This window comes from Gopherus flavomarginatus, chromosome 8 (genome assembly GCF_025201925.1).
Source record: "Gopherus flavomarginatus isolate rGopFla2 chromosome 8, rGopFla2.mat.asm, whole genome shotgun sequence".
Classification (NCBI taxonomy): domain Eukaryota; kingdom Metazoa; phylum Chordata; order Testudines; family Testudinidae; genus Gopherus; species Gopherus flavomarginatus.
The window spans coordinates 76,739,857-76,754,251 of NC_066624.1; the positions used below are offsets into that span (position 1 = coordinate 76,739,857).

The following is a 14,395-nucleotide window of genomic DNA, read 5'->3' on the forward strand; positions in this document are numbered from 1 at the left end:
AAATATTTTTCAGCTCAAAAGGTGATTTGACAATGAAACGCAAAAAACAAAACACATTTTCCACTGACTTTTCACCAGAAGTCCTTGCCCAGATGCTTCCCACTGCCACTCCTGTGCCGGACCATAGAAAGATATTACTAAACAGGCCAATTCAACTGACAGCATTTCAGCTTAAGAGAGAAACTATCTTGACAGTTTCTTCTTCTCCCTTTGCACTTTTGTCCCCTAGTCTTAAAAAAAAAAAAAAAAAAAGCACCCCACAACACCCACCCACCCCACCAATGGTGGTATGCTCACGTATATCATTGTAAGAAATTGCTGATAGCGTTGTCTTTTTAAAATTTCCATAGAGCACTTTATTGTTCTGTGTTGGGCTGAGATAAAAACCTTTCTTCCTCTCTCCTTTACCTGACAAAGCTTTCCTTTCTGAGATGAGACCTCTACAGGCAGACTACTTGGAGAGCATAGGACAAGAATACTTCAATCAAAAACTTTCAGAGGCAGACTAGAAACAAGATAAAAACAAACAGTCTCACTAGCTCCTAGCTGTACTTCTTTTGGAGTATACCTCTACCTCGATATAAAGCTGTCCTTGAAAGCCAAATAAATCTTACCACATTATAGGTGAAACCGCGTTATATCGAACTTGCTTTGATCCACTGGAGTGCACAGACCCCCCCCCAACCCCCGAACACTGCTTTACCGCATCATATCCGAATTTGTGTTATATCAGGTCGTGTTATATCGAGGTAGAAGTGTATCTATGACTGGCTGTATAGTATAAAGCTACTAAATGCAGGGTTTTGTTTTGTTTTTTTTTGCATTGGATGGTGCATATTTTTATTAGGTTCTCACACACCTTAAAAGTTTTGAATTTCACAGACAGAATCAAAGTGACTATAGGCCACGGATAATTTTATAGTGTAGTGGCTCTGAGGCTGTGATCAGTGGACCACTGCCCTTTCCACAGAGTTTGACATAACTATAGTCATTACAATACTCAAACATCTGCCAGTCAAGTTGCAAAGCTTCCTGCTACTTGCAGTAATCCAGGTCTCTCTTGGAACATCCAGGAGACTTTTCAGCCAATTAAACAAAACATAAAAACAACTTTTCACACCCAGTGCAGTTGCTTCACATCTTTGTTTGGTGTTTCCTTGGGTATAAATTCAACCCTGATTAAATTTGTAGCACCAAACCAGAGTGACAGTACACAAACAGTAGGTCAAATTAATATGACAGCAACCTGAAAAGATTAGAGCAGCTGGGGCATGAAGAAAGAAGGGAAAATTTGGTACTGAAGTGTAAATGTAAAGAGGACATAAACAGATTTTTTTTTAAATGGGACAGTAAGCGAGCAGCCACACCCATCTAATTAAAGTGAGTTTAGTTTCATCTTATCTCCTTAAAACGGTCCAAATCTTCCTTTTTCATGTGGCCAAGCATTCTTGGTTCCACAAGGAAAGTTGCTCAAGAGATTTAGATTGTGAGGTTAGCAGAGGCAGTGGTATGCAAGACCTCCATCTTAAAAAGTGGCCCACAGTTGGAGAAGATTTGAGAACTAGTGATTTCACGTTCGTAATAATGAAGGTCATTGTTATTTGAACACTGTCAAGCTATGGGTGGAGACCACCTGTACCCCACCTCATTAATAGCGGATAGCTTTTCACAGGTACTAGATGTCTTTGTTTTGTTCCTTTATGCTGTACTATTTGATAGTCTCAACACTGGAACTGTACATTTTCTACATATTAATAGACAAGATGAACTACGTAGAAAGGGCATAGTTTATACTAGTAGAGGCATAAACACGACAGCATAAAACTGTAGCAACACCTAGATGTACTGTCAGAAGTCAAGGTCCTTTCTACTAGGCACTGTACATACACACACAATGAAAAGACAGTCCCTGCCTCAAATACCTTGCAGTCATGAGAATAATAGGCAAATACCACCAACAAATGGGAGCACAAGGTAACAATGAGATGATTACGAACTGCAGATTAAGCAGTGGTCACTGCACACAAGCTATCTAGCTATTGTACATACCTACAATACTTTAGGTACTTATGTGACCTCCATCACAGTACAGTAGCATTTGAGCACCCCTCAATCTTTAACATATTTATGCTCACAACACATGTGAGGAAGGGAAGTGTGATTACTCCATTTTACAGACGGGGACCTGAGGCATAGGAAGACTAAATGACTTAGTCACGATGACACAGGGAGTCTGTAGCAGAGCAGGAAACAGAACCTGGCTCTCCCAAGGCCTAGATTATACATAATCACTGGATCATCCTTCCTCTCTAAAGAGGTTTGTAGGCATCCCACTACAGATAGGGGACAGACTGTGAATTAGGGTCAACTAAGCTCAAGTCTATGATTCTATGATTCAGGTCTGTTGCATAATTTATTGTAAAAAATGAAAAAACAAAACAAAAATCTTCATCTCTAGTTATGCCGCGATAGCTACTTACACCTTTGTAATTTCACAGCCAAATCTTATTAGATGAAAAGCTATTACTATGATTTACTGTGTCATTAAAATTTTCTACACAACACACCTTTCATTTAATTAAAAGGGGGCAGGTGAAGGAAAGTAGTGCAGTCTTTGTAAAGATTAAATGTTATTACACAACTGTCAATTAGTGACAGAAGCAAAACTAAAGATTTGTAAGTATGTAATTTTTAAGTTGAATCCAAACTGGCTCGTTTCCCAGCATATCTACAGTATTAAGCTATTGCATGCCCTACAAGAATGATTGACATGAACTGAACTGAACTATTAAAAAGGCCCTGCAAAAGCTGTTGAAATACACACCAAAAAAAATCACACAAGTTTTAGAGAGTACAAAAGCAGCGTGTGCTGTGGGCTCTCTCTCTCTCTCTCTCACACACACAGGCTTTTTTAAAAAGTTTTTGTTGAAGCAAATGCTATTCCCAGACTTTCTGATAAATCTCATTATCAAGGCACATGGGACGAAGAGTCAAGCAATTTAGTTTCTATTCCCAGCTTTGCTACTGACTTTTTCTGTGAGACTGGGCAAGTCGCTTCACCTCTGTGCCCCACTTATCCATGTGAAAGTTGTAAATAACAATACTTTTCTTCAAACAGAGGTTGTTAAGTTTAATACATTGATGTTTGTCATATGCTTGGAGAATCAGATAAAAGTTGCTGGAAGGGCACATTAAAAAAGGGTTATTTTCCACACACAAATCTTAAATATTTGCATTTTAATAACACTCAGTATAGTACAATAGGTGTCCCTGGCAAGTAAATACTTTGCATTTTTAATACTATTGCACCTTGTGTTTGAGGATTTTGAAGCATAACATTATGTTGACATTCATTAAGGATTAAAAAACCCTGTATTTTTAAGTTTCAAAGCTCCACTACAGACTAGCATGGGCTGGAGCCCTAGTACAGCATCATCTTTTACGATACTGGCCTCAGCTACCGGAGGGAAGAAAAAATAGTTTCTAGTACACTGGTCCAGTAGGAACAAGAGATGACCAATATTATCGGAGAGTGTTATTTTAGGTTTAAGCAGAGATTACAAATTTGCATTCACATTACACCACCTTTCAATCCATCTATCTAAATGCCGTTAGTTTCCATTTCAAGACACGAAACCATAACAAAGAGAAATGAATCAGGAATGAGGGCATTTCATGTCCAGATTCACTGGATGGTTCTTCTCAGCTCATATATTTGTTACTTCTCCTTGATAGATTGGTTACTCTAAAAGGGTTTAGACTGCTTATTGATTCTTTTTCTGTGATGGCTGTATAGTCCATAAACTTTGATCTTTACATTACTAATTACATGGAACTGGCTAAAATATCAATAAAGGAATTTTATATAAAGAAACAGCACTAAAGAGCTAACAGATTATAGGACCAATACAAAACTCTGTTATTTTTAATCTATTTAAAGTTTGCTTATAGATGTATGAATTGTTACCTGCTACAAAGGAAGTAAAACATTTTTTCTATGCCAATAGTTATAGGAGCCATTAACCTACAGACATGTCACTATTGTACACTTTCAAAGTGGGGCAGAACTTCAACTTTCCTCCTTTAGGAATGTATCATTTTAAGAGTACTAGGAGTACTAGGAGTAGCAAGAAAATATTAACTGGCCATAGCATCCTTTGAGAAACTGAAATCACTAAGAATCAGATACAGATTGAAATCCTTCAACTTAGTCACTTAAAAACAGCCTATTCCGCAAGGCTGCTCACGTCTTTTCTGTTCCATTTATTGTACAGCTCGGATTACACTAAAGAGTGGTGTGAAGGCCAGAGGAACATCACAATTTCACCCATATTTTCCAGCATCTGTAATTTTTCCACAGGTGTTGGTACAGGGGCAAAAAGGCTATGACCCTAAGGTCAAGTCAATGGGCATTAAGGTGTTAGTATAACAGAAGGTGCTTAAATAACCATGGTTTGCACATATGGTAAAGAACTGAACAGACACACAGGCACTTCACTTTACTCGGTGAATTCAGAAAGGAGGCAAAGCAGCATTGAAGCCTTATGGGAATTATATTTAAACATGCAACAAACTGTATTCTCAGACACTTTCTGAAATGAACTCAGGACTTTATGCTCCAAATTAAATCAAAACCACTGCAATCAGTTAAACAAGGAATACAGGCCTATCAGAGAACTAAAACACAAATCTTTATATTGTACCACAAATTAGTTTAAAGATTTGGCTGAAGACTACACAAACAAAAAATGTTTGACTCCTTCCAGCTCAGAAATGGTTTTATATGGTAAACCCATTTTTAAAGGGTACAAATTTTCATGTGGTGTAGTTCCTAAAACTGTTTGCTCCATAAAAATAAAGATTACACATGATATAATATCCTAATTTAAAACCTCTACAGCAAGGAGCACTGACTCTTTTTTGAATCCTCTGCAGCCTTAAGATGTTATAGAATATCTTTTTTTCACACAATTGACCTTACTCCATCACTGGCTTGATATTCTATCTCTGATATATGCTTAATTGGCAGGGTGAAAGGCAAGTAAAAAAAAGCTACTTTGACTTCCAACTTTTTCCAAAGTCAAGGACTTTCCAAGTAAGTTGGTGAAGTGACAATGCATTCAGTCTAGCACCAGAGTATCAGCCATCTGCACTGTTACCAAGGTTAAATTCCAATGTCAGTAGAATTGCATGGAATCTACAAGTCATTCCGAGTGTTTCTGGATCTCTCTTGTAATAGGAAGGAGGGAAGTGTTTTCAAACATACAGAACAGGATTCTACTCATCCACCTCCAAAAGTTACAAAGTGTTTGCAGCCTGTTCTACATACCTAAGAATGAATTAAGACTTGCTGTCTCCAGAGTAAGCAGGTATAGGAAGAATATTATGGGGGTGCTGGAATTATTAAAGGACACAATATGTGCCGAGGCAGAAGGAACACTAAACGGCACTAGTATCAAGAAATCAATTATATGTTGTATAAGAATTCTTTATTGTGATCTTTTTCCTGTTCTTCGTAAGGTGCTCAGACATTATGGTGATGGATGCAGCATAGAATGCAAGACGTTTAGAAATATTTCTAGCTATAAAACAAACACACACTTTCAACATGTCTGTTCAATAACAATGTACAGCTAGAATATTCAAATACAGCCTAAGGGAGTTAGGTGCTCAGCTCCAACTGAAAAGCAATAAGAGTTAGGCACCTAACTCCCTGAGGATCCTTTGAAAATACCAGCCTACAAACGAAATTAGAAGTCTTGCTCCTATCCCTGTTGGGAACAAGAACTGGACTGATGGCACAGCCATATGGTCAACCTGAAGGGTGTACTTTCAGCATTACATTTCACTGGCCAACAATCAGCTCTTACTGTATTTTTCAGTACTTCAGCTAGAAAATCTTTTGAAAATCTGCAAGAAGTAAAAGTAAGGGCATTACTTAGTAAAATGGAAAAAAGCTACATTAAAAATGTGAGCATATATATGTTCATCAAGGATAAGCGCTAGGAGACTGCATGTGCTGTTATATTCAGTAAGTTGACCTCAGTAAGCCAGCAACACACAACTAGAAAATCAGCACATACAGTAGAACCTCAAAGTTACGAACACTGTAGTTACGAACTGACCAGTCAATCATTTGGAACCAGAAGTACACAATCAGGCAGCAGCAGAGACAAATAAAAAAAGAAAATACAGTACAGTTCCATGTTAAATGTAAAAATAAAGAGAAAGCAGCATTTTAATTCTGCATAATACAGCTTTGAAATGTTACTAAGTCAATTTTCAGTTGTAAACTTCTGAAAAAACAGCCATAATGTTTTGTTCAGAGTTATGAACATTTCTGAGTTACGAACAATCTCCATTCCCAAGGTGTTTGTAACTGCGAGGTTCTACTGTATATCTAACAAAGTTGCTTTAGAGCTTTGGACACAAACATGCTCTCTTATGGACTGCCAAAGATGATGTGTCAGGGTCACTAGTTACAGTAAATGCAGAACTCAGACCTCTCCTCAAGCAGGACAGAGGTCATAATTTCTCTCTCACATACTTGTATACTAACGAATGGTGAGTAGACAAAATAGCAGCTGCTATCCCCAGAGTCTTGTTTTTCTCTACCATATTGATTTTGTCATTATTTTAAGAAACAGAATGGATGACTTGCCTGTTCTTGTTCTTTTGTATAGATTCCTGCTGCTGCCTTTTGTTTGGTGGGTGAGGGGGTAAGACAACTAGCCTTTGCTTCAGGAGTACTCTCAAGAACTACTAGGATTTTTTTGGTCCATAGGCCCCTTTAAACCTCTCACAAACAAACAAAACAAAAAACACACACTCATGCAACAAACCAGAAAAGAGTGGCGGGGTGGAGATAAGTCACTATCACCCTCAAGTAACAATTTTTTTTTAATCTAAAATTCCACTGTAAATTTCCTAGGCAAGAAATTGAGGAACAAGTAGATTCCAATTCTTGTGGAAAAGAATATACAGCAGGCAGAGATCTCAGTCTATTCTAGGCCTTTTCCCAGTCCAGAAAGTCATTTATATAGCAAACATGTTTCCAGCTAATAAAAGTATATTGGAACAAGGGCTGAATATGGGATACCAGTCCCAAAAGCAACATTGCCCTGGGAATGCTGCAATCCCCACTTTCCCTGAAATATACAGTGCTATCCTGGGGACATGACCTCTTTCATTCAAAAATCAGGAAAATGTAGCACAAAAATTCTCTCAAATTTTTGGCATTGAGACAGCCTTGCCGCAAGTCCAAGATGGTTTATTAATTGCTTTGGTGCAGATGTACAGGATGAATCTTTGCTCACCTATTTAATTAAACCCCCTCTCCCACATCAGAGTTTTGCAAGTTTGATGGTACCGGTCAAGGAGAAAGTTTTGAGTAAATTTCTCCTTAAAGATATATTTATGAAAGGTTTGGGGGGCTGAGGTACATTCTCTAATTTTGTCAATCAAGGATTCTCTGTATAGGAATTAAACTGCTCCTTAACAGTGTTAAAAGAAAGACAAAAAAAGTAAAAGGGGTTATAAGGTTGGAGGATTCTGGTAACTGGGTGGAATCAGAATGAGTAGACAGCTTGGCACTGAGTGTACACCGCCTCCTCTAACACATGGGAGACAAGGTAGAAGATAAGGGAGGGGGAGAGATGGTTACAGTAGTTAGAAATTGGCACAGAATTCTCCATAAAATTCATAATTTCCTCCTGAACTGGAAACTCTCTCAAAACTTCTAGAAGCTTTGGAAACCCTTCCAATGCATGCACCAGAGCCAAGCAACTGAGGAGCATGGATCTGTGAGTAATATCTGACTTTAGATGTTTCTATTTCATAACAGATGGAGACTTGCAACTATGCAAGTAACTGAGTGCAACTAAAGACTTTTCAGGAGCCTTGGCCAGTACAGTTCCTGCAGGAAATGCATGGCCAAGGGGCAGCACAGAGGTCAGGTGCTAGAGCAGAAGCTAGGGGGCTGTGGATGGGCAGCCCTCATATCCCTCCCCTAGAGAGGGTCTCCAGCAATTTTTCTATAAGGGACTATAGCCCAGCCATTTCTGCTGGTGGGCCAGCACACCTCCCTGCCTTGCGTGTGCGCGGGCGCACACACACACACACACACACACAATAAAGAATAAGTAAGGATTTCATGTCCCGTCCCCTACATGTAACTAACCTAACATAAAGAAGCATGAGGCCTATTTTATGAATATTAGTAATATAGCAGCAGGTTCATTAGTCTAGAAGACAGCACACTTGTGCAGCAGCTCTAGCTCCACTGTAAGTAGGTGCAGTTTCAAGCTACAATATATTTAGGAGTAACAAGTCATCTTATGTCTGTTTCCAGGCACCTCTAGCAATAGGAAAGCAGTAGATACCCGGTGTTAATTAAAACTCGTTCAATAAACTGACATCTAACCCTTAAATTGCTAGATTAACTCATTGTGAAGAACACATTCCCATACACATGAAGATTACTCACATGAAGTAAGAAATATCCACTGTACTAGGATTCTCTCTTATGTAAAGATCGTCACCACAGAAGCTGGCTAAAAATACTGAGACTAGAAAAAAAAAGTCCAATTCCACTCCCTAATGTGTTAGGGGCAATGAAAATACAAAGTCCCATTTGCCCTACAGTATTTTGCAGCATGCTAACACATTCAAAACAACTCTTGTACTGTAGTGCCAACAGTTAATGGCAATATAAAATTAAATCCACACAGTAATGAGATTGCAGGATTCCTTTATAGGTCCCTCCTCACGCTACTTCTCTCTTACCTTCAGCTGCCTTGATTAGGTATCCACTCTCTTTGCTTGGTGGCACAGCCAGCAGTTGCATGACTCTATCCAGCAACCCATGGATGACCTCAAACCCAGGATTCTTGTTGTAGTAAATGGCACAGAGATTCCTCTGGTTCCTTGCACCTACATCTGTAGAAGAAACAGACATTTGTACTTCTGGGTTTTGTCACGTGTTTATCCTTCCCTTTTGCATCAGTTTTTACACTTGTGCAAGGAGATATCTGTACCTCAGGGGGAAATTGAGAATGCAAAATGGCATCTCCCACAAACATCCATCCCAAACTCTGTGGAGTTAATTATAGGCACTGGTCATGCTTTAACTCATAGGTCTCCCATCATTTGGAAAAAATCATGTTGCATAGATTTTAAATACTGTACTTTATTAGGATGGGAATGGAGAAGAAATGTGGTAAGGAGAAATATCTTGCCAAGTAAACAGCAGAACTCAGTATATTTCCAACATATTATGAAAAGGTTAAAGGAATTCAAAAGCAGATTAACCAAAATATGTACATTCAACAAGAATCAACAAGATCCTGATACTAGAATCTATTATTTTTAATATTTACAATTTAAGGTTGGTGGTGAAATAGATTATTTATGAAACAGGGAGACAGAGCCTTTTACCAGTACAAAACAAGCTCACTCTGTAAGTAGCCAAATATAGATATACTCTCGTGGATATTTGGGGCTCTGTATGAAGACAGATCTTAGTCTAAGTCTAACGCCAAGCAGACAGGGTTCCACATCACAGAAGCCATCCACACAACTGAAACCTTCCTTGGTAGCCCTAGAAGCACCAAAGATCAAATGAGAGTGCACTGTATTTTCACATCAGCTTTGAGGACAGGATTAAAATATTGGTGGAGCAGAGACACTAGTTATATGTGGTGCACCTGTTTTATGGATATCAGTCTCAGACTGTCAAATCAAACACCTCACAAGAGCTCAGACCTATATTTTAAAAAGCTTCATCATTTCCAAAATTAATTACCATATATCATGTGTTCACACAAAGCACTACAACTAGAGGAGCCTCCCTCCATTACTTGAAATTAGTTTTGATTAGACTACTCATTTCACCAGAATAATTTGTCATTTTCATGTCACATGGATACATTTTAGACACATAAGCGTATTACAGGATCATTATACACCTGTGCCTCTCCAGACTAGACCAGGGCAGTGCACTCTGTCTGAGCCTGTCAAAGGTTACTGAGAAGATTCAACTAATGCAGAATCCTGCTTTTTAATTTTTTTTAGAGGAATAAGGATAATACATGCATTCTCACCATCTGTCAATTCACTTATGGTGAAATTCAAGGTACTGGTTAGTATAACAACACCCTGCTAAGTTGCCTATATCTAGACTTGGCAGACTTTTTTTTTAAAATATATTTTCAACAGATATCAATGTTTATTTTTAAGCATTTTCCCTATTTTTTATTGATTGCAATTTTCAGTTATTTAAAATGGGTTTTATGCTTTATCTTCATCAATTAAAACTTTCAGTTATGGGAAATTATGGGGGGATGGACAATATAGGGGACAGAATAATTTAATGACAGTAGATGTTAAGATTCAAAAAGTTAAAGTTTTTAACCATTAAAATACAAACTGTCAATCTCAAATTGAGATATGCAGAGTAAGTGTCCTTAAATCAAAAGAATAACTTCTCACACTGCATCTTCCTTACTTTGTCTGACATTTCAATCATCATGGATAGAAATATTTTTTTGTCAATTTCTGTGTGTCTGGTGAAATCAACATTTACCAGCATTTATTAATGAAAATCTAATCCAGTATTTCTCAAACTGGGGTTGCCGCTTATGCAGGGAAAGCCCCTGGTGGGCCGGGCTTGTTTACCTGGCCCCTGGTGGGCCGGGCTTGTTTACCTGCCCCGTTCGCAGGTCCAGCCAATCGTGGCTCCCACTGGACACGGTTCGCTGCTCTGGGCCAATGGGAGCTGTTGGCAGCATTGCGGGCCAAGGGACATATTGGCTGCCGCTTCCAGCAGCTCCCATTGGCCTACAGCGGTGAATCACATTCAGTGGGAGCCGTGATCGGTTGGACCTGCGGATGGCGCAGGTAAACAAACCAGCCCAGCCCGCCATGGGCTTTCCCTGCACAAGCAGCGACCCCAATTTGAGACACACTGATCTAATCCTCCCAAGCCTATCTATAGCCCAGTTCTCAGAAGTCACTTCTCCCCTTATGGTGCAAAAACCCCTTGGTTTTCTGGTTGGCTGCACCAAAGGTGCAGAAGTCAGGAAGGGCTCTCTGTGGGCTGGTCTACACTACTGCTTAAGTTGACCTAACTTACATTCCTCAGGGGTGTGAAAAAAGGCATCCCCCCCCGAGTGACGCAAGTTACGACCTAACCACGTACACATCAGCTCTATGTCGACAGGACCTCTCCTGCCAACAAAGCTTCAGACTCTCGTGGAGGTGGAATAATTATGCCGATGGGAGAGCTCTCTCCTGTTGGCACAGCGTGTCTTCACCAGATGCACTACAGAGGCACAGCTGCATCAGTGCAGTTGCACCAATGTAGTGCTGTAGCATAGCCTCTCCCTCACTGGCAGTCCCTTTCTTCTAGAATAGAATTTACTCCCAACAAAATACCAGCCAGAGCCTGATCATTTGTACAGCACCACACAAGTTGGATGACTCTCTACAGTTTGAAAAAATCCATACAACATTTCCCCTACCGATTAGGTTTTGCTCCCCTCCAAATCCATCTCTTCTCCCTTAAAGTGTGAGAAGAGGGTTCCCTTAATTCTCCTCCTTTTGGAGAAAATACGTTATGAGCCATGTTTTTATAAGCCTCCAAAATTAAAGTTAGTTATTTATGAAGATGACTCATTTTACTGCAAAATATATTTGATGCTTTTCCCCTCATGCCTTTCATTCAACACCTGTGTGCAGCCAATGGGAGAGCTCATGAGATGCTAGAGACTTCGGAGGAATCACAGAACGTCAGGATCTGAGCCTGTTTTCTAACAAAATGGACAACAGTGTTCTCAATATGAAACAAAGCCTGAAAGAAGAAGAGCAGGTAGGGTTACCATAGGTAAAATATTTTTGCACCTGGATGCCCAAATAACAGCAGTAGGCAGAACTGTATTCTCTCTCCCCTAAGCCCCATCCACTGACCAGACAGCTCTGTCCATTTATCTCTGATGCAGACCTAGCAGCAGTGATTCACATATTTATCATTTCTAAATTTGATTAGTGCATATTTCTGTATACTGGGTTAACCTGCTCCACTCTCTACCATCGCTGCCATTCAAGTGTCAGGTGCATTCTTAAAGAGATTTGGAACCCCAATTTGGAATCCCTGTCAGACAGAATTAGAGTTGGGCCTTTGCTTCAAAAACAATTGGTCAATTCAGCAAATTTGGTCAAATAATGTCCAAAATGGCCAAGTATTTTAAAAAGAGTAATTTATTAGAACAGTAACAACAGTTACAAAACAGACTACTTCTTTATGGTCTCCTGAGTGGTAAGGTAGATACTCATGTCTAATAACAAAAACCAAGTTACTTAAGTGAGTTATTTTAACCTCAGGAAAATGTAAAACACAATGAAACCAAGTTCTACAAAAGAATGAATAATTATCTTTTTTAGCAATGTTAGATTAGCATTTAAATGTCAATGTTATTCAAGGCTGAAGAGTTACAAAAAAAGAGAAAAATTAAATAAATAAAAGAAATCCATAGCAACTATAAAAGAAAAAAGTTATTTTTAAATGCAGTTATGCTAGGTAGGCAGCAGGCCAACTCTTCAAGCATCCTGCTTTTCATTATCTTTTTCTTTATCAGCTTCAACTGCTTCATCTACATCTTTGCACTGATGGCTTGGCGTACAAATAAAGACATATATAGTGTTTGTCTAGAATTTTCTAGGACAATCAAGATGCTCAACTTTCAATCAGTTTATCTTTCTCCCAGCCGGTGACATGAATGTATAGCAAAGTTAGTGACTTAGACATTTCTGTAGGTTTGCTAACAGATACTACCATACCACAATTAAAAAGGTAGGCAACGGCCTACAACAGGGCATTCTTGATGATGCTTGTGGTCAACTGATCAGCTTGCCAAGCTTAGACAGAATACTAGAAGTTCATGTCTCTTCACCAGATGTTGGGATCAAGGACAGCAGCCTCCACACTAGAATCCAGATGAAGCCAGTCAGCCTTTTCCATCCCTTTCTATCCTTACCTTAGTGGAGACAATTCAGTTGGAGAGTAATTTTAACACCATCTTGCCAGCCCCAGAGGCCCTGGCTGTCTGGCATGAAGGAGCTGTCCCGTACAATCCTATTTCATCCCTTGAAGTGGGAAGAGCATCTGTGTCAAGGCTCCCTTAAGCACTTAGATGAAGGGAAGCTTGAAAAATCTCCTAACAGCTGGAGGTTGAGCAATTAAAAAAAAAAAATCAGCTATTCTCCAAGAGTCTTGATGGGCTCAGGAAAAGTTTCCAAGCTCAGAATGCTCCAAGATCTCTACTGAGTTCATGTACTAAATAGCACAGAACAAGTAGAGCGACAAAGGATGAAAATTATTCAAGTCTTGGAATATCTACAGTTTGGGTATGACTAAGCTTTTTTCAAGAAATATTTGTCAGCAGTCGTCTCAATAATAGGAGTAGAACGCAGGTGGATTTCATCTCACCTCACGTTAGGTGATTCATGAGGACAATATCACTGAAAAATCCACTGGAAATTGAAAGTAGGTCCCATGGATTTTGGTTTGATTCTGGTACAAGTTATCAAATCACTATTTAAATCTGTTTCTTCAGTGTCACTCTTCTTCTAATACAAAATAGTAAATCTGGTAGCTATCACATATGCATGCAGAGTATCTGTGCTGCACTCCACAGATCTCACGAGACACTTCTTTCCTTATTCTATACCAAGCCAAAACACAACAAAATAGAAACTCTGCCACACGTTGGACATACTCAGAGTGGTTAATATCGACAAGGTAAGAACTCAGGCATATAGCAAACCTAGACCTACTGTACCATCTCCCACTGAACAACCAAAAAGTCATTTAAAACCACCAGTTACTAGGTGGCTGATAGTATGAGAGGGGTAGCCATGTTAGTCTGAATCTGTAAAAAGCAACGAAGAGTGCTTTTGACGAAGTATGCGTCTGACGAAGTGGGTATTCAGCCACAAAAGCTTATAATCCAATATGTCTGTTAGTCTATAACAGGGGTTGGCAACCTTTCAGAAGTGGTGTGCCCTATCTTCATTTATTCACTCTAATTTACGGTTTTGCGTGCCAGTAATATATTTTAACGTTTTTAGAAGGCCTCTTTCTATAAGTCTAGAATATATAACTAAACTATTGTTCTATGTAAAGTAAATACGATTTTTTAAATGTTTAAGAAGCTTCATTTAAAATTAAATTAAAATGCAGAGCCCTCCCAGGACCGGTGACCAGGACCCAGGCAGTTTGAGTGCCACTGAAAATCAGCTCGCGTGCCGCCTTCGGCACGTGTGCCATAGGTTGCCTACTCCTGGTCTGTAAGGTGCCACAGGACTCTTTGTTCCTAGGTGGCTAATGTATCACATTAAA

The 14,395-nt window shown here is 39.2% G+C and overlaps 1 protein-coding gene across 2 annotated transcripts in view; it reads right to left on the reverse strand.

Annotated features, from left to right (window-relative positions):
- The window catches only part of FARSB (phenylalanyl-tRNA synthetase subunit beta), a 52,010-nt gene that overhangs the window by 11,049 nt on the left and 26,566 nt on the right, over window positions 1–14,395 (reverse strand). Inside the window, exons 16-17 of one of the 2 annotated variants that reach the window (XM_050964057.1) lie at window positions 8,785–8,937; window positions 8,280–8,356 (exon numbers count right to left, since the gene is read on the reverse strand). In XM_050964057.1, coding sequence (XP_050820014.1) covers window positions 8,316–8,356; window positions 8,785–8,937 — 194 coding nt within the window. In that variant the 3' untranslated portion in view covers window positions 8,280–8,315. Of the gene's footprint in view, window positions 1–8,279; window positions 8,357–8,784; window positions 8,938–14,395 lie in introns of those variants that run through there. The other variant, XM_050964056.1, reaches the window with a different exon arrangement.